The sequence below is a fragment of the Blennius ocellaris genome (genome assembly GCF_963422515.1).
Source record: "Blennius ocellaris genome assembly, chromosome: 19".
NCBI lineage: Eukaryota > Metazoa > Chordata > Actinopteri > Blenniiformes > Blenniidae > Blennius > Blennius ocellaris.
This window is the reverse complement of record NC_137668.1, coordinates 17,522,847-17,549,717: the sequence shown is the minus strand read 5'-3', so window position 1 is coordinate 17,549,717 and position 26,871 is coordinate 17,522,847. Positions and strand designations below refer to the sequence as shown.

General features: G+C 40.5%; 1 protein-coding gene across 4 annotated transcripts; it reads left to right on the top strand.

Annotated features, from left to right (window-relative positions):
- Positions 1–1,337: 1,337 nt before the first annotated feature.
- myom1b (myomesin 1b) lies at positions 1,338–25,767 on the top strand. Of its 4 annotated transcripts, none has more exons than XM_080515418.1 (37): positions 1,340–1,479; positions 1,822–2,022; positions 3,755–3,889; positions 4,012–4,186; positions 5,663–5,820; positions 5,958–6,050; positions 7,342–7,430; positions 7,693–7,734; positions 9,654–9,815; positions 9,924–10,085; positions 11,169–11,310; positions 11,678–11,877; positions 12,658–12,711; positions 12,833–12,957; positions 13,084–13,267; positions 13,467–13,641; positions 13,720–13,841; positions 18,301–18,497; positions 18,584–18,710; positions 19,482–19,666; positions 19,760–19,874; positions 19,958–20,114; positions 20,195–20,301; positions 20,424–20,468; positions 20,586–20,722; positions 20,843–20,987; positions 21,866–21,925; positions 22,148–22,215; positions 22,310–22,423; positions 22,826–22,913; positions 23,000–23,038; positions 23,134–23,239; positions 23,501–23,664; positions 23,779–23,815; positions 23,955–23,977; positions 24,160–24,215; positions 24,561–25,767. In XM_080515418.1, exons 2-37 carry the CDS (start codon positions 1,871–1,873, stop codon positions 24,819–24,821), a joined length of 4,401 nt encoding a protein of 1,466 aa, XP_080371544.1. In that variant the 5' UTR covers positions 1,340–1,479; positions 1,822–1,870; the 3' UTR covers positions 24,822–25,767. The 4 variants fall into 4 exon arrangements, with proteins under 4 accessions (XP_080371545.1, XP_080371544.1, XP_080371546.1 ...); XM_080515420.1 differs by having other exon boundaries at positions 1,346–1,479; positions 1,826–2,022; XM_080515419.1 differs by lacking the exon at positions 1,822–2,022 and having other exon boundaries at positions 1,338–1,479.
- The last annotated feature ends 1,104 nt before the right edge of the window (positions 25,768–26,871 follow it).

The following is a 26,871-nucleotide window of genomic DNA, read 5'->3' as shown; positions in this document are numbered from 1 at the left end:
ATTTTAACAGCATCCGCACAAGTGTCCTTTTCCCCATGGTGTTCTGAATCAGAAGCAGTGAAGTGGAAAACGTATCTTCATTGCAGTGGTTTAAGTGGTAAACAAATCGCAGTGGATCAAGTGGAAGCAGAACAAAAACTACATTTAGATGTTTGATTGTTCTTGAAGCCCTTCATTATTGTGGGTGTGCATGCAGTTATGTGATTTTTTTTTTTTTTTTTTTTTTTAAACTGGTATGGTGGCTTTGAGGCATTTTGGTCCAGCAGCTTGACTCATAAATGTGTAACATTAAACCTCTGTCTCCAGACCTCCCTCTAGTACCAGAGTCATTCACCTTGATGACTACAGCGCAGAATCGTCTGCACTTTGTCAGATGTCAGTTTGTCTCAACCTGCACCCGTTGGTATCCCAGTTTGATCAATGCAAATGCTTCAGAAGTGTTCAACAAGGTTATTGAAAATTTGTCTGGTGTTTGTGTGAATGACATCTTCCACAACGACAGCCTCTGAAGAATGATATATTCTCACAGGAAAGTAATTTATACCCGTGAAAATTTACAGCATGCGTGTTGATTTGTCATCCTTTCATCGGCATCACTAACAATCAGATGCAGAACTCTCCGTCCGAGTTGATGTGAGTTATGTCAGCAGCTGTTTACGACCAGCAGGGACAACAGGGGACGTGCAAAGAGTGACACTGAAAAAGAGAGTGACAAAGAGACCGGAACTGGAATTTGTTGGATGTGAAACAAGTAACAATAGCATGGCTAAAGTTAGCAACAGTCACAGCTGATAGTGATTCAGAGGAAACACAAGATGTAATAAATTGAGGTTAACCAGAAGCAGATCACTTTTGAAGTTAAAATTAGATTTGAAAAAAGAAATAAAATCAACTCATTTTAATACAGCAGAAATAAAATAAAATCTGACGTTAATGCATTTCCTTTTTTAAAAGCTGGACAGGTGTGTGTCTTACACCTTTATTCAGTGGAATAAACAAGCAAATATCAATGAACAAAAACATGGAAATAATTAAAAACTCATTGAAAACATTCAATGCAATCCATACAGGTGTTTCAAATAAAACAATTGTAAGAAACAACCCCCCCCAAAAACGACATTAAAACATTTGGCAACAATGCTAAATGTCAATACAAGTGGTGAGAAACGATCCTGTGTTTACCTGCATACCACTCAGCAGTGTTCAGTGGCAGAAACCTTCACCCATGAATGTGTTGCACCATGGGAGTTTACTCGCCACCCCACTTCTTCTCTCAGCTATATTTATCTCCCCCCCTCACCATAAAAGGTTGTGACTGCTGCTGGGACACTCTGGCAGGGGCCAACATTATTTTTGTTGTGTGGACCGCAGCCCTGTACACACCTGCCTGCCTGTAGGTTTGCTGGGATATCAAGCTTGGAGTGTGGAATTGGACCATCTTTTCCTTTAAAGTTTGGAGTTTTAGGGGATTTGTTGGGGGTAAGTGGCCCCTGCAAATGGAGGATGTGACATCCCAGGTTTTAATTGTTGCATTTGTCTGTGTAAGCATGATGGGAAAGTGCTTGATTGCCTGAAAGTAATTTCATGTCTTGATAACTGATGTTGCAGATTTGACTTTACAGATTTCATGATGATTTGGATGCTGCTCCTTTAGGTTTTTCTTTTCCATCATGGAACTATTTAGAACATTTAATACAGTTTGATTTCCTTTGGGAAACAAGATTATGCATCTATTTTAACAACAACAAAAAAAAGTAGAATGAAGTTATGAATCTGCAGTATATTATAATAACAGCGAAATCTTGCACACTAACCAACAAGACAGAAAAAAGAAGAAAAATCAAAGCATATACAAGGAGAGGCCTGCAGAATGTCTGGATCTATACCGTTCTACCAGAAGCACCATCGCCACTATGACCGTGACTACCGTAGCAGGGAGACGGTGTCCAAACTGAGCCACTACCAATCCAGCAACAGATACACTGCTGGCAGTGGCTCTTTCACCACCACCAGGAGCAGGGGGTAAGGAGGAGGAAGGGGAGGAGGATGGAGGCTCATACCTTCCTCAGTCCATTTCATTGTCCCAGGAAAGCCCTGCTTCCTCCCTAACACCACCATCTACCCGTACCGGGCTGATCAAGTTCCCTTTCATCACCCCTGTTGGATCACTTCTCCTGTCTCAGCTTTGGGATCATTTTTCCTTGACACCAAGTAACCATCTATCTCTTTTCTTTGATCGTCCCTCTCACACAACAAAGGATTATCACGCTTTACACAGACCTTGAATGCTGCATGATATTTTGTGCATGCTTTTCTGCACCTGTAACAGTCATACCAACTAAAACAATCGTGAAAAGTGACATTTGTCATTGGATTCGGTTCATCTATACTTGGTTCAAAAAATAACCGTTCAATAAATTATGCGGAAATGCACGGTTGCATAACAACCGAGTTATGGTACAGAGCACTGACTGAAATAGCATCTTGACCTGTGCATACCATGCTGGAGTGAAAGTAAGACGTGCTGGATCAGTCCTGTCCTCTTGAAGACTCCAGCTTGAATTTAAGTAGATGATCATACATTATTATCGCACTGGCTTCCCTTTGTTTTGAATAGACAAGTGAACAGTTGTTATACATTACATAAAATACAAGGTCAGAGTGTCAGTGGTTTGTCATCACTTCAGTTTAATGGAGCATATCGAATTGAACTTTCTAGAGGAATAGGAAAGCACGTTCTGCACAGTGAACTGATATTTTACAGGGCCTGTAAAAGATAGGAGCACTGCCTTAGATTGTGCGAACAGGTCAGAGGGCTTAGGTTTTTTCTAACACCATCTGATCTTTGCCTTTACACTCATAGCTGGGCAAGTCACCAGCACCCAATTCTGCCCTGAAGTGAGGAGAGGGCGGATTAGGTTTGTAGTGATGATTTAACACTCAGGAGTTACATTATTGCTGTAAAGACAGTCCTGATTCATGTGGTCACACATCGTTCACATTAGGTTGGATAGCCATGACTTTACAGGCTATTAGATTATAAGGTTTCTTAATTTAGTTTTTTTTTCCCCTTTCACGATCCTGGAGAGTCAAGTGAATATTTGTGGCCAGAGCCAAAGGGACACTGACCCAGATAGATACAGGAAAAATGAGGACAGCTGCCCCGTTACCCTTCTTGCCCCCGCCTGCTTATCGAGTTCTAGTTATCTCATACCGTGAATGCCCACTGCTAAATCTCCAGAGTTGCCAGATACAGCACGGGGCCTCATGGAAAAATCAAAGTGCATAGGCTAAGGTACAAAAAAACAAAAACAGGAAATGAAAGTAGGGAAAGATCTTTTGATTTATGTTTGATTTTATGGCATGCATCAGGGTTTGACAATGTTAAATGTTGTTTGGGCTCTATCAGTTATACTCTTAGATTCAGGTATTTGGCTGCTTGTGTGATAGACAGTCTATCGCTGTCATTTGAATTCTCAGAAAAGCTGTTGCTGTGTCTTTAATGTCCAAATTGTTGCCATTGTCATTAGTCACCATGTTGTTTTTTGTGTTTACTGGCAGTTGTTGTTATTAAAATCTGAGAAGTGTTGAGGGATAAAGACGTCGTGATCACAACTAAACCATTTCTATCATTTACCTCTTAATATGAAACTCATCATCTCTTGGCCTTGGTTTGATCCCCACATATTTATGTCATGGTTTTAGTTGTACTGTAAAGCTGTGTGCCGGGCTGATGGTATCCTGTATGTCTCAGACTTAACGTGTCCTCACATTCTGGGCTGGACGAGAGCAGACTCAGCCCCATACCTAAGAGAGCCAAGCCAACTTACTTGGCTGTGGACAAAGAGAACCAAATCATCGGCTATGTAGTGCCTATCTTCAGGAGCAGGTAATGAATTATTCACAATGTGTAGCTGACAGAGTATGACCAGTAACGTCTTGAAAGTTTTGTCAGTGTTCCTGCAATGCCCTCCTCATCACGTCCACCCTGGGCTCTGCTCTGATTCGTAGTCAAGATTTTGGAGCGACACTTTCAGACACAGAGGACGTGAGAGTGAGGGACTCTGCCGCATACATGGCCCACAGGGATTTGTTCACCAGTGGGCTGGAGATGGAGAGGTCAGAGCTGATCTCCAGGAGGGAGGCCATGCGGGAGTCGGCCAATCGCATCTCTATGAGCAAAAGGGTCAGTGGAGGGTTTCTCACTGTTCAGAGATCACATGCGATCACACACAAGGACAAGTGTTTAAGGCCACAGAGTTGGGTCTTAGTGTCTGTGCATTAGTAGTGTTCCCTTGACAACAAACTTAAGATTGCTTATTTAAAAGACTGGTGTCAGTGTACATCAAATTGCCTTATGGATTTCGTATATAAACATCTGGCATTGTAGTGCACATGATCTAATATCATTATCTCATTTTAGTTGACATTGTGTGAGCAAAACAACTGTATTGATCGCAGGAGTCTATTGCCCTCAATTTCACTGTTGATTAAGTACACAGCAGACACGGCTGGAGATAATCGGATTTCAGTCAGTGATGATATAATTAACTGGATTTACATTCATTCATGTGCACATTTTTCAAAGTGGAAATTAATGGAGTTAGTTTGAGGGTATGGATACACTCCTCCTGAGGAGAAATAAAGATGTAACCTCCAAAATCAATTGTATTACAACTGAATCTATTTATCTGCTGAAATAGTGTGTACTGAGAAGACTTATTATGAATCCAATTTGTCAATAAAGTAATTTTACCTGTTGACTATTGATACATTTTGTATTAAAAGAAAAAGCTATATTACGTTATACTTGTATCTCAAACACAAATACTTTCTAGCATGACATAGGATAGTCATAGATTTTCCTTCTATAAAAGAGGCCTTGTAACTCTTACAATATTTTTTGATAGTAATGAATAATAACCATATAAATGCTTTAGCCAACTTAGGGATTCCAGCTGACATTTGGCCAAAGTTCCTCATAGAACCAATGAAATAATATTCCACCTTCCACAAATGTGTGTAGTTAATGTAATGGTATAGCTTCTGTATATTCTATGTGAAAATATCAGTTGCTTTAAATGCAAAGCAGACATCTCAGTGATATAATTTTTTACAGTAATGTAACTGATCTTAATTAATTGTAGTAGTGCTTTGAAATTCCAGTTGTGTGTGGCTAAGTGGGTGGTATTACTACCCCAACACAAGAGAGCTATTTATGTCGCCGGGTGATTATGTGGAGCACTACCCAGCCATTCAATGAGCATCCTAAAAGCCAGTTACTCCGTCACTGCATTTATCTGTCGCCACTCTGCCAGATTGCCAGTGGCTGAGTGACAAATTCCGGAGGCGATCCTGTTTCTTGAGACACAGGGAAGCAGTGTCCCTGTGGTGTTGTCATATTATGAACTGAAATGTTGTGTATTACGAGGCCTCGACTCCCTCGGATATTTATAGAATATAATGTACAACACACCCTCGCAGTCTCAACACGTGTCTCCTGTCACACTCAACTTTAAAGTGCATCTTGCATGTGCACAACAAACAAAGACAGCTTGGGATTTTGTTGCAAGAATGTATCTTGATTAAATATTTTTATCTGGCTCCGGAAGGAAAAGGAAAACTTTCCTCTGTGATTTTTTTTTTAATCTGCCGTTTTTAGATCCATGAACACGAGGAGCACTTCAAGCGCATGAACCAAGACAGCCTGATGCACCCTCCGGAGTTTGTGATTAAACCTCGCTCCCACACTGTGTGGGAGAAGCAATGTGTGCGGCTGCACTGCACCGTCAGCGGCTGGCCCGACCCCCGGGTCGTCTGGTAGGTGCTGATCACGAATCACAAACACCAACATTGTCTCCACTCGGTCCTTTCTGTCCCTCTGTGTCCTGCTTATTCCACAGAGTGTTTGTCTTTTAGGAAGATTTTCCTTTATGTTCTCTGCCTCCCACTACCAGGTACAAAAACAATGTGGCAATCGACTCTCTTGTCAGCCCTGGCAAGTATAAGCTTGAGAGCAGATACAGCGTGCACTCACTGGAGATTAACAGGTAGGTGTAGCTCCTCTATCCACAGTGCTACTGAAATATCATGTGTCAAAGATCAAAATCAATAACATTTCATCACCATCATGTGTTTTGTAGATCCAGTGAAGCCTTTTTTATACTGCTTGTATACGAATTCAGAACTATAGATCTTTTGGTCTATAAATTGAGATAAACACACTAATAGAGCCTTTATTTTCCCTGGAATAATCCTGGAATAGAATTACAACAACAATGATGAAAATCTGCAGAAAAGAACCGAAGTAATATTGATGACAGTTTCTCATCCCAGTGGAGAAGTGGGATAATAATGTAGCTGTGTTGACTGTTATCAGGACAATGATTTAGAAACCATTCATTTTAGCAATCATGTACCCTTCTTAGAAGTATATCAATTAAATTGATAATACCTGGGATTGCAAGTTGATACAGCATAAATAAACACATCTTTCAACTGCTAGTTTTATCCAAATAAGTATCAAGTAATCCATTGATATAAGACACTCAACAGTAGTGGGATGTAACAATATACATAAAAGTTACATCGTCTGTGTGTTTGAGTATACAGTACAGTAGTTGCCAGGAATTTGTTCTTGAGAAGACTATGTGCCTTTCTGAGTACTTTTTCCACCATTATTCCTTTGAATGGAAAATAATCAAAAACAGTAATTAATAACTACAACACAAAAAAGACAATTCTCTTGTGTATCTGCTGGTGCGGTTTATACACAACAGATGTAAGAAGACAATAGCAAAGTATACCGACGAAAGAGGTTGCGGCTGCACGGGGATAAGCTTATTTTTTAATTTTTTTAATCCATATTTTCAACACTTTCACATGGGGCTTGTTGGTCCATTTTAATGTTCATAGTATTTAAAATGTATTGCCCCAAATCCAGCTTTTCCTTGATTTCCACCCTACGATTCATGTACCGACAGCAGAGTCTGGATTCATATCTGAACATGCAACAACAGCCAATCACAACACAGTCAATAACAGATTTTGTCTGGAGCACTCAAGCACGTTAGGCAAAGTCAAGTTCATGGTCTGTCACACAGACACTCTCAAGTACAGAGACCCACAACACCTGGTGCAAATGACATCACCAGCGGTGTCTATTTATTGCCCAAGTATTCCTGGTCATGAGTGTTGGAACGCTTTACAGTGCCGGCTCACATAGTTGGTGTTATTTACATGGCTGAGAGAGGCCGAGGTAGAAGTGGGGGAGGGTGCCGTACTCAAGCAACAGAATGTGCACATCACGGACGTTGATCAGCTGATGCTCTCTTCTTTCAGGTGTGATTTTGATGACACAGCGCAGTATCGTGTCTCCGCCATGAACTCCAATGGAGAGCTGTCTGCATTCGCTTCGGTCGTTGTCAAGAGTAGGTTCCAGCAAGTCCCAACACCCTTCACTCCGCATAACTCCCATGATCAATACATTTCCAAAATCAAGAAATAACAACTGTTAGTACCCTCTTCACAGCAAATGTTTAGAGTGGATGCGTATGTGCGAATAAGACATATATGACTCTTCCCTTGAGTGTTGGATGTAACACAGTAGTTTCAGTCAGTATTATAGTGCCATTAAACACTGTATATGTATGTTTTCTGTCCATTAATAGCAACTGTTGGTGTTCTCTGCAGGGTACAAAGGTGAAGTTGACGAGTTCTTCCCATCACCCAGACGTAAGTATGAATTCGTAGTTTGTTCTGATTTTTGTAATGTCTATGAGTATTTTGACCCACAAAGGGAGTAGAAACCTGTTTCAAGCCATTGCTACTTTAATTGAAATGTTGTCAAGGGTAATCTATTTGAAAGTAATTTACAGTTTGTTTCTGGTGAGTGGAATAATGAAAACTCTATTATTTTCAGTTGTTTGAACTGTGTTTTAGTAGCACATGAGGACAATTTAAACAAATCTAAATTATGAGTAGAAAATCTTTTTTTTTCTTTTCCACATATTTGAACATTATTATCCTTATCTTAGCTTTTTTTTTCATCTCAATTCAAGTATTTATTCTCTATTCATCGCCAAAAGACAGAAATCTAAGTTTGTGCTGCTTTTTTTCTTTTTCTTTTCGTTAAATATTGCTCTGATACTGTATGTTGTTGCAATTTTGGTCTCATCGACACTTTTACCTTATTTTATAAAAGAAGAAATTAGGTAAAAGAGTCAATGAGACTCTTGGAGCTGGGCATGTATTTTGCTCTGTTTTAACTGAAAAATGGCTACTTGCTTCTGATTTAAAAGAGGTAGATAAAACAGCAAGTTGTCCTGCTGCAGATGTAACAGAATGGGATAAATAGATCGATTTCACAAAACTAAACCGTAATAATAAGCCGCTAACAAATGTTCATTGACATTGGCTGAAATTTATAACGTTGACAATAAAGTATTCTATTCTATTCTATTCTATTCTATTGTATTCTATTCTATTCTATTCTGATAAGAACATTAACAAAATAATTAACTGATAAAAAAGTTTAACTCTACTTTCAAACTGCATGTAGCCATTTCATTCAGTGCTAAACTAATGCAACTGGAATTGTATCATCAGTTAATCTAAAAACAATTAGTAATGTGACTCATGTTGGGTTGTTGTGGTTGCTTTTACATATAGGATTGACCTCAGTGGGGGGTGGGGGGTGGTGGGATGTGGGGTGGAGGAACAGTAGGTGTGCTACTGCACTAACAGCTTCTTTGTTTTTTTGATGCTGCGGCGACAATGCAGGGGCCAAAATATCAGGTAACAGGGTCACAGGATCTGGGTTTTGACACATTTTTGGTGAGGTTGATGTTTCCGCTGGCTCTCCGTGTCCCTGCATGGCCACACCTGTCGTCTGTGTGAAGGTTTCGAAAATTAGTTCACAGCTTGTTTCTTAAAACTGACAAGGTTTTAAGATAAAATCACTCTGCAGCCTTGTAATTGTCTTCTCGTGTTAATACAAGTTGACGGATTAGGTAATTATTTTATAAGGAGCAATGGTATTTTTGCAAAGTATAGTGATTTTATGCAGCTACTCTGTAGAAATGTTCTTCCCCATGAAATAGCAAAACAGCATGTTGCTATAATAGTCGGATCCTAATCTTTAAAATGTACTGTTTTAAGCACTAAGCTCCTATTTTCTTGCAAACACTAGACATTTCTTTTAATCACGACTGATTAATACAATAAATGATAGTCTAGTTCTTACTCATCAAGATCAGCAGCTTAATGTTATCACTAGGCTTTAATAGATTTTCGAGTGATTCACTGCATGTCCACAAGTTTTTGTATTTTCCTTGTTCTTCATGTGAGTGCCGAACTCAGTCTTTTGATCTGTATTTGTGTCTCTGTCCTTCATCTTCACATGCTCATTTCTTCACCTTCTAGTATTTATAAGTTACCCGTTTATGTTTCACTTTTTCACAATTTTGATTCTTGATGTGATGATCTGTCTCTCAAAGTGCAGCGATTTGTTCATCCATGTTATTTGTGTAGATGTGTCTTTCCACTTGTCTCATTTTTTTCTTCTTCCTGAAAACACTGTTTACATGTCAGTGATTAAAAATGACATCACCAGCCAAGGCTTCTGAATCTATTGCCTCGTGCTTTACGTATAGATGGCCCGGTTTCTGAGTACGGCATCACCTTCAAGACTCACATTGTCGATATGTTTGGAGTCTCATTTGGGAGAGAGGGCGAGACCATGAGCTTGGGATGTACGGTCATCATCTACCCTGCGCTGCACCGCTACCAGCCAGAGGTGCAGTGGTACCGAGATGGTATGTTTTAGTACAGACGAGTGAATTAAACCTGGGTCCTGTGAGGTCAAAGGTTCAAAGTCCTTTAATACAATGTGATCTCCGAACGTTCACTGGTCTATTTTGCAGATGTTTTGCTGTCCCCCTCTAAATGGCACCAAATGCACTGGAGTGGAGACCGAGCCACACTCACACTCGCACACCTCAACAAAGAGGATGAGGGTCTCTACACACTGCGCGTCACCACCAAGTCAGGATATGAAACCTACTCAGCCTATGTCTTTGTCAGAGGTAAGCTTTTGAAACCTGCTTATGTCATTCTCTCAAATCTATGGTTTTATTACTAAACATCTCCCAACAACAAGTGACATGTTAATTGCCTTCATGGCGTATATAATCCACATAATGCTCACATATTGCCTTCAAAGTGTTAATTCTCACATGATCTCAGCTTATTTATAGTCCTGCTGGTAATTCTTCTAACCTTTATCGTTCCACTTTTAACACTAACGAGCTGTAATTCTCTGCAATGCTGTACTGTCTTCCGATATTTGGAGAGAACAAGTGCTAAATGTAGCCCAGTTCCCTCAGCTTTCTTTGGATCAAGTGTCTCATCAAGCCAAGGTCAATGATTGGACATGACTTGAATGTGACTGATGGCCTGAAATAAGGGAAATAGTGGCAGCTGATCTGTTTGAATACAGTGGAAATAGTCTTCAATGACACCTATTGTTAATGTCTTTGAAGACTATCTGACACACCAGCCATGCAGAGTATGAAAGGAAAATATAGACCTCGTTGTTGTCCTGCTGCAGCTCAGGGTCGGCCAGCAGGGGATACGCCAGGTAAGGTCTCCATGACTAAATGGTAACCGACTCTGGCAGAAGTGTTGCTATTTTCAGAGAGCTCAGACATGGAATGAGAGAGACTCTGAGTGCAGGACTGGAAAAATCTGATTCAACAAGAAACGAAAGGCAACTTTTTCTGCTCCATCACATGCAGTATTGCTGTTCATTCTTTTCAGTTTTATGAAGGTATAATTTAGTTTTAAATGGAATAAATCACATCCCTGAAAATGATCCTAACTTATGATATGAAGTTGAAAAAATGGAATTCTATGCAAGGTTATCTGTATGCTATGTTACATTTCTTTGAAAATTATCTCTTATATCACATCTCACTTTAGCACTGGCTCTTGCTGTCCCATTGTATGTTTAGTTATCAACAACACACCCTGCACCTGCTCAAGTCACACATTTACTATGGCACAAACACAAAGAAGCACATATTCTTATGTGAGAGGGTTGACAATGCAGGAAAAAAAACCCTCCTTTATACTGGTAGTCCTGATGGTGTTTGTACTGTATCTGTTAGATGCTGACGCTGAAGTTGAAGGTGCTCCTGGAGCTCCTCTGGATGTCCGCTGTCTGGATGCCAACAAGGACTACATCATTGTCACCTGGAAACAGCCGGCTGTTGATGGCGGCAACTCCATTCTGGGCTACTTTGTGGATAGGTCAGCTGCCTGTTAGTCTGAGAAACACATCTGCCCAAGATGTTAAAGGATTATCAGTATATATTCTATTATTTTTCAATCCTGCACTGCTTGTTTTGAATGCCTCTGTCCAAACACACCTGCTTCCAAACAACCAGGTATTGTGAAGATTCTTTAAGATCTATTTATTGAAATATGCTATGTTGACACAGAAAAAGATATGAAGGCATGCAATGGGAGGACCTGGCATGGAAAATAGTGTCTCGTACAATTAAAAACAACAACAACAACAACAACAAAAAACTGAAGAATGCATGTTCTATCACAGGACAAATTACCCATCTGTTCCAGATCAAAATAAATCTGCTTTTTGATTTTTGGGACACAGGTGTGAGGTTGGAACCACCCACTGGGTGCAGTGCAATGACACTCCGGTCAAATTCGCCCGTTTTCCTGTCACTGGTCTGGTGGAGGGCCGGTCTTACGTCTTCCGCGTGCGAGCTGTCAACCAGAGTGGCATGAGCCATCCGTCCAGAGTGTCTGAGCCGGTCGCTGCCATGGACCCAGCTGACCGTGCCCGCATGAGAGGTGCAGTCAGAAAATCTGATCTCCTGAATGTTCAGTTAAAGTTCAGCACATTAGTGAATCAGAGCAGAGCAGATGTTCTCGTCTTGTGGGAGGACGAGCCCACCGTAACACAGCTTGAACCACATTATTCACATCACAACTGTCACGCAATCTGCTGAATGTTGGATGTACTAGTCTTTTCATTCTATATGGCCTCCTCTTGATCCCCAGATTTTACCCTCCATGGATCATATGAAAGTCTTTGCTATCCCCAGGGGAGACCCTCCCAAGTCTTTAATAACCTCAGCTCTACACGTGCATCTATTTCAGTGTGTTAGAATAACAGCAATAAATTGAGACCAAAGAGAGGCCAGTGGTCATCAGTCTTTCTCAGAGCTACTTCAAGGATATTAAGTGATGTGAAGGGTTATTCATTATAAACTCATACAAGCGTCTGGAGGATTACATTTACACCATGTTGTCTGTACTGACCACTATTTGCAGAACATGTACCCAAGGACAAGTTGTTGGCTACTCCCAGGCAAGAGTCAGACTATTCGAGAATTACCAAAAGCTTATTTAGATATTATGTTAATTAATTATTTTGTGAACATGATGTTTTTTAGCTTCCATATTGACTTTACAATGTGAAACTTTGGTCACAGAAGTGTATTTAAGTTGAAAAGAGCCAGCTAATCAGAGATTAACACTGAAGCAAGACACATTAAAAACATGAGAATAAATTCTAATACCTTTATGTCATAATAATGTAGCTGAAGTTAACATTACGATACCCTGCAGGTACCTCCGCTCCCTGGACCGGGCAAATCATAGTCACTGAGGAGGAGCCTGCAGGTGAGAAATCCCATTTTTGATATTGTGATTTAAACCGACTGGTAAGATTAGTGTCATATATGCTTATTTTGCTATGGCTCACCTTGTGTCGAGATCTAATGCTTCATCTTCGTACCATCAGAGGGCGTCGTTCCTGGCAGACCTCTTGAACTGCAGGTGACAGAAGCAACCAAGAACTACGTGGTGCTGAGCTGGAAGCCTCCTGGAGAGAAAGGCCTTGAGGGTGTCATGTACTACGTGGAGAAGGTAAGTCACATCTTTCACTGTTGTCAAAAATGTCAAGCCACCAACCGTCAATTTCTGTGTCTCACTGTGTTTCACAAATGAGTTTTTGTGAATGCACATCTTGACCTTTCCTCTCTTGTCTCTCAGTGTGTCTCCGACACAGACAGCTGGCAGAGGGTGAACACGGAGATCCCAGTGAAGTCTCCCCGCTTTGCACTCTTCGATCTCGCTGAGGGGAAATCGTACTGCTTCCGTGTCCGCTGCTGCAACGCTGCCGGCGTCGGCGAGCCGTCTGACCCCACTGAAGCCACCACAGTTGGCGACAAGCTTGGTCAGGAGACACAAACAAACACAGACGCTTAAGGAGTTTATTTCTCACAATACTACCATAGAAGATTCAGATTAGTCTTGTTCTGCGGTGTGATAATAACCCCTAACATGCATCTAGAGTCATGTAGAACTGTCCTAATAGAAAAGAAAAACACAACAGTTGGTGCAACAGCAGTGCCTAACAATGTACTTGTCCACAGATATCCCATCTGCCCCAGGAAAAGTTATTCCCACCAGAAACACAGACACATCAGTTGTGGTGTCCTGGGAAGCATCTCGTGATGCTACGGACCTGGTGGGATACTACATTGAGGGCAGTGTTGTGGGCAGCGACGTGTGGGAACCATGCAACAACAAGCCTGTGAAGGTCACCAGGTAAAATGACTCCGCTCTTTATTTGAACGGAATTCAGGTACGAGTTCACCATCACTGATTGATCTAGTTTCTTTACAGGTTCATCTGCCACGGACTGATCACTGGAGAGACATATATATTCAGGGTGAGGGCAGTGAACGCTGCTGGGATCAGCCAGTGCTCCCCAGAATCAGAACCTGTGAAGGTGAAGGCTGCTATAGGTAAGTAAGATGAAAGAATTGAAAAAAAATGTCACATGTGACTGTAATAAGATTAAGTGGAAGAGATTTGTTATTTCTTCTGAAATGCTTAAAAAACACAAAAAGTCCCCAGTGACTGTAGCATCATTTCAGAGTCTATTTTGAGATCAGTGTTATCAGTATAGAAATGCATATTACTGGAATTTATAGAAAACACAGATATATTCTTGATTTAAATTTGCACTCTTTTAAATTGTATTTTCAATAACAGTAAATGATTATTTTCATGACATGTATTGAATTGTAGGATACTCATATTTTCTTGGAACATGTCTTCACCTTTATACATCATCTGTTCCACATTTTCTCCACCATTGTTCCACTTTGCCACCCTTTCATGTTCCTCTTCACTATCGTGAGTGAGCTTCCCCACCTTCCTGTTCAGCTACACCTCCTACCCCGCCGCCACCTCCTCCTCTCCTGCACAGCCTGAGGCGGGTCGGGGTCAGGACTTGTAGACTTCCTCTAATTTGGGTCAATGCGATCCAATTCATTGGTTGTTACAAAGGAGTGCAATCCCACACACCACCATCACTAGCCACCCCACATTTCCCCTCACCTATCCCGGGCACAAGATGTGTCGGCAACCCCACATGGTGCTAAAGGTACCAAACACATGGCCTGCTTCCACTCCACTGGTACTGAGAGTTTGCCTGTTTGTAACATCTGTGAGCAGCTAATCCTGCAGTGGCATTGGTTTGTTCCATATTGTGAATGTCACTGTGAATCACACATCAAATCTTTTTTATTCTGGGGGGAGGGGCACACATGTTATAACTTTCAGGCAGAAAGCCAAAGCCAATCGCAAATCTTAGTTTTGCTGCTGCCGATAAAGCAGAATCTGTGCATTCGAAGCCATTTTGCATCATTTGGAATGAACAACAACTTTTCTTTCCTCATTTTATAATGACAAGTTAAAGTGGATGGCTGGTTCTTGCAGGAGCTATGATCCCTTTAATGCTTTTTCTGTATGATTTCAACACTTGGTTGAATACTGACTGAAAGCTGAATGCTGACAAAAGAACAGATGGTGTTGGAACCATTTGATATTTTCGTCACTGTTGACCCTTGAGTGAAGAAACAGTAAGCTCAGCTGGACAGCAGCCACAAACTCTACATCATTCATATAGAATGCAGAGCAATCCTAAAGCAATGCTGACGCCCCTTGTTTGGAAATATGTGCTGCATTTTTTTGTCAGAGTGCAAATTTTTTGTGTGTTTATGTGAATGTATTTCAGTTGGAGTGTGTAAACGAAACAGAATAGAATGCATTGTGTTGTCGTGGTTGCCCTGTGATGGACTTGGTACATTGAGTTAGGTGTGTTGAATAAAGTGGTGTAGAAGATGGAAGACTGATCGAAATTGAAAAAAAAAAAGAAATAGAATAGAAAACAAAGTGGGTTCGGTGAAATGCTGGTGGAGCTTTTTTTTTCAGTCTAGTTGTAGAGGTTTTTAAGAGCCTGGATCTCTTTCCAGATGTCAGCACAGATGACGGGTTATATCCTAGATGGGTGGGGTCCTTTAACATGCAGCTGGTCTTCTTTTATGGTCGGACAGTGTGAATGTCTTCGAGGGGGGTGGTGGTCTGTTTCACTCAAGTTCATGTTATTTAGATTAATCAGAAACTATAATAATAATCACAATGAACAGAACAATGCCACTGTCATAGAGAGTAAAGATGGTCTTTCTGCTCTTCCTGCATGTGTTCCTGTAAATCAATCTGCTACATTTACTGACACTGTTTTCAGCCTTCGGATGTCACTCATTCACTCATCAATGTCTTGAGCGGAGCAGCGTGCTCTGTTTCCATGAAACAAACTCTGTAGGAATGCCAATTTATTTGTCATGAAAGTGAAAGAGAACTTGATGTCTCATTGACATCCAAAATTACCCCAAAAAGGGGCAAAAAAAAACAAAGGCATGGAGCCTAAATTCATACAAGTGAGATCACAACTATTACTTCAACTTTTGAGTGGAGATCGTAGCGATGATTAAATCTGTTGGCATTCTGACTAAGGTCCAGAGTTTTTTCATGCAATGTCGGCACACAGCCACACACTCACACTCAGTGGATGTTCCGCTGTACACGCCTGCATGCTCTCATAATCCTAAATGAATCCTTCTCACATGGATGTCTCTTGTTGGTCATCTTGTCTTCATTTTCACTCCCAGTCAGATGAAGACATTGTAAGGTACCAGATAGATGGATGCCACAGATATGTTTTATGCCTGTCTGTCCTTGAGTAGTGTGATAGAGAAATGAGCTGTGAATAAATCTTTTGCCTGTTTTAAAAAACTTCTTCTGCTCTTCTCTGCTAACACCCGTAGGGGGCGGCATCCCACATGGTGTGTTGTCGAAGACGGGGCCGGGGGGTAACGTGGGCCAACTAACTGAGCACAGGCCACGCTGGACGGGAACGCATGAAACTGTCCAGCTCCCCCCTGACACTAAGCAAAAGCGCAATAAAGCTCAGGCTGACACTGAAGCCAGGAAGGGGGCCGGGGCTGCGAATTCAACCTCCACAGGGCCGGACCCTGCGGAGAGTAAAAACAAGGGGGGCAAGCGAGGCAGTGTGACCTGGGCCCCTGACCTGGCCAAAGACATGGCGCCAAAGTCTGTGTCAGGCTCAGTTTCTGATCCACTTACTGACAAAATCACAGATGCACAATTAGACTCAGTCACTGCTGAGGTAAAGGATCAGGCTGTGGAGGCGGCTAAAGAGCCCGAGGCCACGCAAGCACGTAAGTTCTCTGTAGATGCTTCTGGCAATCGGGAGAGAGTGAAGCCCAGGAGAGAGTCAGAAGGTGAGCACAATTCACAGACAGATGAACTTTAGATTAAATCACAAAGCGATACTCTATTCCGTTATTCTCTCCTGACTTTGCAGTAACTTAGGAATTGTTTATTTTGGATCAATTCTACAATACGTGTTATATTTCATACACACTAATGAATACGAGTGATTTCTTGTTTTTTTTTTTTTTTTCAAAAGATGATATGCTGCATTATATGTGCATTACTTTTCCTGTATCCTTGTATGAGCACAAATCGCATTCCTATTAGGAAAGGCATGTGCAAGATGTTTCTATCAAGCAAAGCTGCTGAATGAAAAGCATCAAGCAGATGTTGCAGCAAAAACAAAGATCACCTGCCTGCGCACTGTTGCTTTTCTATCACATTCTTACACTTGTGATCAACATGAGGTGACATGACAAACCTGCAAGAACTCTTGTCAGAATTATGTGGCTGGATGTTAAATGCACCATGAGCATGCATAGAAGGCATTTAGAATTGCTGATTCTTGCTCAAAATCAACAACCACAAGGAGAATATTGAGGTTTTCAATAATTGGAGTAGAAAATTTGTCATCATTACAACTTGATTAACAGACAAATTAAGCAGTAATGTGATTACTGTAATACACTATATAAAAATAAACAGAAAGTGAATTGTTCCTCTGGTAGTCATCATTTTAAGGTAAGTCACTGGTACGCACTGGATATCTTAAGTTTAACTCATCAAAGTCACGCTTCCCACTTCCCTACAACTTCTTGACTTGGTGGCCTGGTGACAGTCGTCCCGTCTGGACCCGCCACCCTCCCCCCTCCTGGAGATACCCCGAGCACTTTAACACACGAACACACCTACAGTAATGTTGTGGTAGCAGCCAATTAATCACACTGTGCACTTGAGAAGTGGGTCATCCAAGCAACACAAGAGCAGGACACTTGTGACCTGTGGCCTTTTTAGGAGTTCGCCCTGGACGTTTTCGGACATCCACCTTCTTGACACCAATAGAGGAGGGTATCAAGTTCAAGGAACTGTTTGTGCACCGCAGGCCAACATTTATTATCACTACGTTACATGATCCTGCTTTTGTAGTGACCTTCTGCTCACTTCTGTTCAGCGTAGTTAATGTAACTTTTATTACCTTATATAATGTGTATTATATACTGTAAGTATCTTACACGTTATGTAAAGAAATAGCATGGCACTTTTAATGTACAGTTAATATACATAAAGAGGTGTATTTGTCAAGATATCAATCTAATTCTTAAAGGAAACTACAGTATGTGACAAAAAATCTAAAAATGAAGTCTAAAAAAACATTAAATGTGTCGATGAACATGGTTGTAATATTATTCACACACAGTAAACTTATAAACAGTTGAGTGATGGCAGTTTTGGCTTTGCAGCAATGTGTGTTGCTTCAACACTTACCGTTCACATGTTCCTGAAATAAAACAGTGGTTTACCAAAATTTACAAATGAAGAGATGATTTATGAATCACAGCAGATGTGCTGCAGAGAAGAAAATTGGCAATGAAAAGCATCACTTCATCTGGATGCTTCAGTTTCCCATTACATCAGTTTCCCTTGCTGGGCCTGTGTGGTGTTGATTTGAGTCCTGTGTCTCAGCCTCCCCCGCTCCACCCTATGGCATCACCATCCTCGAGTGCGTGCGTGACTCCATGGTCTTGGCCTGGAAGCAGCCGACCTTCATCGGAGGCGCTGACGTCACCGGCTACTTTGTGGATTACCGGGAGGTGGTCGACGGTGTGCCGGAGAAGTGGCATGAGGCCAATGTCCGGGCTATCAGCGAAAGGGCCTACAGGGTGAGTTCACATGAAACACTTTTCAGTCTGGGTTCAAGGAACAGTTTTGTGAATCAAGCCTTGTGGCGATGCCTTTTTGTCTCCAGGTGTGTGACCTGCAGGAGAACAAAAAGTATCAGTTTCAGGTCCGAGCAGCCAACATGGCGGGCGTCGGCATCCCGTCGCTGCCCAGTGATGTCTTCCTGTGTGAGGAATGGACGATTGCTGTACCAGGTGGGTTAGATCATGTTTTAACCGCTGCGATGGAAAAGCCCAATTTAGGACATTTTCACGCAAAAGGGAAAATTGCTATTTTTAACCTTTTTTTTTCATCTCAAAACAAATACTTTGACTCTAAACAAATGCGATAAAGACAAAATTTAAATACGGTAAGTATGTAAAAAATAAATGTGGGATCAATTTCATTATAATTCTAATCCTCAAATGGAAAAATTAATGGATGTATCCTATACTGAGACAAACTAATTACAATTGTGTAAACACGGGCACGTTAGACATCAGATATAGGTGTTTCACTTTTTCACTGTTTGAAATGATGGATTGAGGACTGATATTGAAAATTTGAATATATAAACAATTTGAAATGTGGAAAGTGAACCAATATTCAGAATATTGCATTGGCATAATTAAGGTATCTAATTCTCGTGAGTCCTATGAACTGTTTTTGTGTTTGTACCTTTTGCTCAGCCAATTGGCGTAACTGGTTGCTGCTAGTTCATGTGACGCAGTGTCGTTTCCCCTTCAAGTTAAAATATTTACATCAGTTGGGCTTGTAAAACTCAAAGTCCAGATTTATGGACACACCGTTCAGTACTGTGGAGCATGTTTTGGGAAACTCTAGCAAATTAATCCTAAGATCCCATGCAATGACAGGTTGTTGTTTTTTTTTTGCACGTCATTTGTTGCACCTGTGGAAGATTGATGGAGCAGTTGGATAGGTGCATGTGTTTTCATCATGTCTCTGTCTGTCTGCTCCCATCCCAGGACCCCCGCATGATCTGCAGGTCCGGGAGGTGCGGAACGACTCCCTGGTGTTGCTATGGAAACCCCCTGTGTACCAGGGCCGCAATCCAGTCAACGGTTTCTACGTTGACATCAAGGAGGCTGAAGCGCCAGAGGAGGCCTGGAGAGGAGTCAACAAAGACGCCACGGAGAAGACGTTTTTCAAGGTCGTTGCCCAGACTCCATTCTTTCAAAGATCTGAGTACATATGAGGAGGAAGCAGCTGGTGTTTTATGTGGTTATTTGACTTCGTCTTACAGGTGAAGAATCTTAACGAAGGCGAGTCGTATGTGTTCCGAGTGCGCGCTCAGAATCAAGCCGGTGTTGGAAAAATGTCAGCCGTCACGGAGCCCGTCCCTGCTCTGACCAAACCAGGTGGGACCGACTGAGGATGGACACCGTCCTGCTTATTACAGCAGCGACACCGTATTCCATGGTTCACTTTCTCATGTTTTCAGGCACCAAGGAGATTGTTGTGGACGTCGATGACGACGGTGTCATCTCTCTGAATTTTGAATGTGGCGAAATGAGCCCTGACTCCAAGTTTGTGTGGTCCAAGAACTACGAGGATTTCTCCGACAGCGCCCGCGTGACTCAAGAGACCAAAGGAAACAAGTGAGGCAACAGAAACATTTTACACTGAGTCCGTATCAGTGGAAATGCTTCCTGATCACATTTTTTCCCCCCCCCGGCAGGTCTAAGATTATTTTCAACACTCCTGGCGAAGAGGACATTGGCATTTACTCTTGCATCGTCACCCACTCTGATGGTGCTTCGTCCAGCTTCAATCTCTCTGATGAAGGTCGGCTTCTTCAAGTCCAGCGAGCAACGAAAAAAACATGTGTTTATGTACAATTATCAAGCTTCCTAATGAAATTTAGTTGTTGCTCATTCATGTCTATTTCTGGATCTAATCTTTGTCAGAGTTGAAGAAGCTGCTGGAAATCAGCCATGACCACAAATTCCCCAGTGAGTGACTCAAAAGTCTTTTTTTTTTTCCCTGTTTTTTTTTTTTTTTAAATGACTGGATGGAGTTTTCCTGAGCTGGCTCTCATTCTTTCCACATCCACTTTTTTTCTACTGTAGTTATTCCCCTGAAGTCAGACTTGGCCGTGGAGATGCTTGAGAAGGGCAGAGTTCGCTTTTGGCTGCAGGCCGAGAATATGTCAGCTAATGGCAAAATTGATTACATCTTCAACGATAATGCCGTCTCTCAAGGGGAGGTCAGTGACAATCCGGATCCAGACATTACTGTTTGGTTTCATTTTTGTGCTCCGGCAGGGGTTTCAAGGTAACTTTCAAATGAATCCGACTCTGTACTAATGACCGTCCATGTTTTGCAGAAATATAAGATGAATTTCGACAAGAACACTGGTGTGATTGAGATGATCATGGACTCTCTGACCCCGGCAGATGAGGGAACATACAGCTTCCAGCTGCAGGATGGAAAAGCTACTAACCAGTCCAGCTTGGTGCTCATTGGGGATGGTATGATTTGTTGTCTATCTTTTTGTATGTTGCGTCTTAATCAAATCATTATTAAAAATGAGAACTAACTCTAAACTAACTCACCTGGTAAAATGAAGGTAAAATAAAAGCTAAATTATGTTAAGTAAAATAATTATATAGAAATGTAAAGTACATCTTAAACTAATTACATTCAGAAACCAATGTCACAATAAAATTGAAAAACAAAAATCACAAATTTCAAGAGGGAGTTTTTGGACGACAGGGACTCACGTAACATTTGATGGATGATGTCTGTTGGGATTCGTAGGTAATAACACTGATTTCTCTTGTTTGATGCTTTGAAATGAAAAGGTCTAGTAAGTCTTTGTGTATCATCTGCAACTGTCACACGTTCTGTTTTGACACAAGAAGCTGTTTTGTCTGTTAAATTAGTCATTAATATAAACTGAGTTCTATTTTTTAAATTGAAAATATTATTAATAATAATAAGTTATTTCTTATTTAAAAGACTGCTTTTCACCTGAACTGCTCTGGTGCTTCTACCTCTGCAGAAATTACAGCGTTGTTTACAGCTTTGAAGAGAAACTGTAATTATGAAGGACCTCATAACTAAAAACATGATTGTTAGAGTACGTTTTCATGGACTGAAAGATGGTTTAGAGCGTGGGTGTTGATTCAGGCCGGGATTCCTAGGTGGCTACCAAAAATGAAAGTCGTGCTTATGTTATCAGCCTGACAAACCGAACAAGCTCTGTTTCAGCACGAGAGGGCAGTAATAACAGTAAAGAAGTTATGTTGCAACTCGGCAGCACAAAGTACATTTAGTTTTGTAAGAATTTAATGAATACCAACACGTATCAACTGCTAAATATGTGTTTTGCTGTTTTAATCTCCAGTGTTCAAGCAGCTGCAGAAGGAATCAGAGTTTCAGAGTAAAGAATGGGTCAGAAAACAAGGTATGACGTGTATTTATTGTTAAACATTATATCAAAGATTCATTTGTTCTCTATTTAAAAAGCAACAGCACATAATGAGAAAATCAGCCATGACAAGCTGGAAACATTGGCTTTTTGCCCCCAAGAATAACACAGATGGTTCAACTTTTCTAGAGTTTAGTGTTGTTTGACTGCATTGTAAGTTTTTCTCTCTTCTCACTGCGACCACTGTATTTGTGCCAGGTCCCCACTTCATTGAGTACTTGAGTTACGAAGTGACACCAGAGTGCTGCGTTATCCTCAAGTGCAAGGTGAGCCTGAACCCCGGAGCCTTCTGGACACATCTTTGTGCATCTTGGCGCTGAAACCGTCCTGAAACCGTCCTCCTGCTATGTTGTTTTTCAGGTCGGCAACATAAAGAAGGACACTTCTGCTATATGGTACAAAGACGGACATGAAATCAAATCAGATCAGAGCTTGAGCTTCACGGAGGGAGTGCTGAAACTGGAAATTGCTCAGGTGAGAATGTGTGACTAGTGGTGTGAGAATTTATATATATATATATATATATATATATATATAAATATATATATATATATATATATAGACACACACACACACACACATATACTTGCATATTTCTGGAATGTATCACTGAATTCATTAGCACATATGACTGTGAGTGTCTTTTTATGTATAGACCCATCATGAAATTCGAGGACTCGAGGCATCATTTTTTTGCATTTAGTTTTAGTGAGTAACATGTATATTTATTAAGGGTTTCTGTTTTTGTTGCATTTCTTTTTGGTTCATGTCATATTCGTGTTTTCTTCAGCAGCTGAAGCGGAAAGCAAAAGTTCACATTTTCACATGGATACAAACTATTTTTGTTTTTACAAAGTTGTATATACTTTCTGTCAGATTACAAAGAAAGATTCAGGCGTGTATGAAGTTGTTCTGAAGGATGACAGAGGAAAAGACACTTCCAAATTGAACCTGACAGATCAAGGTAACTTCACAGCATCACGCACTAAAAGGGTTTTGAAACAGAACACTTTAAATCATCTAAAATTATAAAAATGTGTTCTTTTAAAGGTTTCAAAGACTTGATGAACGAAGTTTTCAGTTTTATCGGTAAGAACAGATGCTCACAGATAATAATGAACCTGATTCACAGTAAACAAAAATGAAATGGCATTTTAACTTTGTTTTTGTTTTTATCTTTGCAGCCAATTCCTCCACTCCACTAAAGATCACAAGCACGGATGAGGGCATTCGACTCTACACTTTCGTCAGCTTCTATAATGATTTACTCCAAGTGACGTGGCACTACAAGTGAGTTAATTTTACCGAACTCATGGACATAATGTCTTCTGCAAATATATGTGTGAATGAATAAGAAAGCTAACCAATAATGCTTTCATGTAATAGCGCAACAGGTTTTAAATTAACTCAATACATTTTACTGACACTTATAACTGAAGATCCGATCATAATTTATATGTACAGCAGGATTAAGATAAATTACAAGAGTGTTTTGACCTTGAAATGTAATTCTAATGTTGCATTAATAATAATGTCTTTTTTCTCGCACAGGGATGCAGCCATCGCTTTCTCTGACCGTATAAAAAGTGGTGTGGTGGGAGAGCAGCTGTGGCTTCAGATCACAGAGCCTACCGAGAAGGACATGGGGAAATACGCCATTGAGTTCAACGACGGGAAGGGCGGTCTGAGGAGGACTGTGGAACTCTCTGGTCAAGGTAAAACCAATGACGTATACAATCACCCAGGTTCTAATGTCTACATAGACGACCGTTTGGCCCTTGATACATTTATTGTTCCTCAAATTCTCAAGACGTGTTTTTGTTTTGCAGCGTTTGATGACGCTTTTGCAGAATTCCAGCGACTCAAGTGAGTTTGTGACTTCACAAAAAATAATTGTGCTTTCAGCACATTTCACACTGTGGAAAATCTCTCTTTGCCATTTATGATTTAAAGGTGGATGAATTTTGATCTGATTTGTTCATCTTTTTTTTTTTTACTTCCCCAGAGCTGCTGCTACTGCTGAGAGAAGTACGTTTTTACAGTTTAGAGTGTCTTTTAGTTTTAAATTTCTTAGAAAAAGTATCATGAAGGGTTGACATAAGTCTTGCAGTTCGTTTTATTATAACCCTGAAATCCCCCCCTAAGATGTTTGAGATCCATTTGTTTTGGTAAATTATTAAACTATTTAAACTGCCTATTGTTTCTCTTAGATCGTGCCCGAGTAGCAGGAGGTCTGCCTGATGTGGTCACCATACAGGAGGGGAAGGTAAATGACATTCTGGTGGTTGATGATCCCAAAACAGATGACGCGATCATCAGAGTTTTGCAATGATGATACTCATGAGAAACAGACATTATTCCTGCAGACATTTAAGAAATTAAATGTTTTGAATTATTTAATATGTAAACAGCATATTAGACATCTTCACATATTAGTTTTTTTCTTGTGTATCAATTCTGGACAATCAGGATCTCATGGAGGTGTTATGGTTTGTACTCTCACCTCAAAGCATAGAACTTTCTCGAGCCCCCCAAACACCCTAAGTTGGGATATTAATATGAAATGTCAAATATTATTGCTGTGTGTGTGTGTGTGTTTCTCTCCTTTCAGGCCCTCAATCTGACCTGCAACATTTCGGGCAACCCTGTGCCAGAGGTCACCTGGCTGAAGGAGAACAAGGAGATCACCTCCGACGAGCACTGCATCCTGAAGTTCGAGTCAGGAAAGTTTGCCAGCTTCACCATCACGGGCGTGAACACGTCAGACACCGGAAAGTACAGCATCCTGGTGAAGAACAAGTACGGCACAGAGAGCGGAGACTTCACCGTAAGTGTCTTCATCCACGAAGAGGTGGCCGGCAAGAAAAAATGAAGCGGTCCAAATCTTGTCGTAAATATGTACAAATGACACACAATGGAAACGGTATAAAGTTTAAGACGAAGGCTCTGAGGATATGTTGAATGTTTTATGTAGAATATGAAATTTACCTTAGAGGTGCTGAGTTCAAACACACAACATCCATAAATCTGGATTTGTAACTTGAATTATATAATTATATATACACACCTTGGATCGAGTAATAAATCTCACTATACATATGGTTCAGGTTACATGTAACAACGTATAAACTCAGTAATACTGGTGCACTTTTTGTTTGTGTAAAGTTGTGGCATGTAGAAAAGTTTCAGAAAAGGAAATCAAACCTATTTAACATTGAAAGGCAAAACACTGAAATGTATGTTGATGCAACTTCAACTCACTGGAAAACAAAGCCTTGATGTCGACTGCATTGTCTATTCAAAATACAAATGTTTTAACATTTGCTACAAATTATGTTGGCCCTGACTTTAAACTAAACAAAACAAAAGATGAATCACTTTTTTTAGTTGTTAAATTGTCAATAAATTAATTGCATAAAAGTATATTATATATCAAAATGCCTAAACTGAAAAAAGTGAGTACAGACCTGTTTAGCTTTGGGCTGCTGCTTTAGAAGTAAACAGAATTGGTAGCAAATGCTTTAAAACAGATGATATTTCATCATTTTGTTCCATTAAATTCACTTTGTGGCGTCACTTTGTCTCACTGCCTGTAGTGAACACTGAATGTTAGCCCAGCGTGTCGTTGTTTTTGATGTCATTCACCACTTTAAGACACCTCCTCCACAATCTACCATTAATGACTGTCTTCTTTATTTATGATGTTGGTGCCAATGCAATGAAAACTGTGATATCACCAGCAGTATAGATGATTGCTTCACTCTCAATTCCCCTGTTATGTGATGAGACTAATAAAAAAATAGCATGTACTTCCCCCACTTCCTCCTCCTTCTTCTCTTTTATAAGGTCTCTTACCTCGGTTCAAACCTCACCTTTCACCTCTGTTGTTTCAGTTTCTTTTTCACCCTTTTCACTCCCAGTTGCACTTTTCTGTCGTGTTGGAAAGCTTGAAGATCAACATCCAGCATGAAGACAATCCCACCTCCCTGTAATGTAACCCAACCCTGATCTGAATAGCTGCTGAAGGTGTGCTCGACCCCCTGGTACTCTGAAACCAAAGACAATGTGACTTTCACATGATGCCGCACTAACAGCAACAAAAACAATCACACGTGACACATACCGAAGTTAAACAAGCAATGAGGCTTTTCCTTGCTTGTTCATCATCCATCCTGTGGAAGGAATATTTCAGAGATACATAGTAGGATAACTTTTAAACATAACTGACTTACACGACTGTTATGAGCACCCCAAAATATAAAGGAACACGTCATTTTATTTACATATCCACACACAGAAATTTAAGAGGACAAATGTTTGTTAAGTTTTCTTTTATATCAACCTGCTGACTTGATAGTTCAGATTATGTCAATGTTTGCTTTCTATCTTGGTTCCACTGATACAAACATTATTTGAAGGCCTCGTGTCTGGTAAGTACTGCACTAGTATGTTAAAGGACTGTTTTTATTTGATAAGAAGCTAATGAGCAGGATTTGAGAGATCCACTGAGAGTAATTAATTATTTCATTGAGTTCGTGCATGTTGGTGCATAATAATGCCAGCGCCATTTTTTTAATATAACCTTAGAATGAATCCTGAATATTAACATGGCAAATGTTTTTGTCCATGTCGCCATGGATTTAGTATTATCATGATACAGCACCTTTTTTGATCATGTTTTATGGCCACCATAGGTTCTGCATGAGGACAAGAACGTTGGTTTAATAAAACAAGATTATAAGAAATCTGAAAAGTCTTCATGGCCACGACTGCAGTGAAAAAAATCAGTTCATTATTTAAACAGTGAATAAGATGGAAAATATTTCCCTTTAGCAAATTACATTTCAAACACAGCAGATTGGATGTAATATAATTTCAAATCCCATTTATGTTGATGTGATCATCACATTATGTTCAAAGCT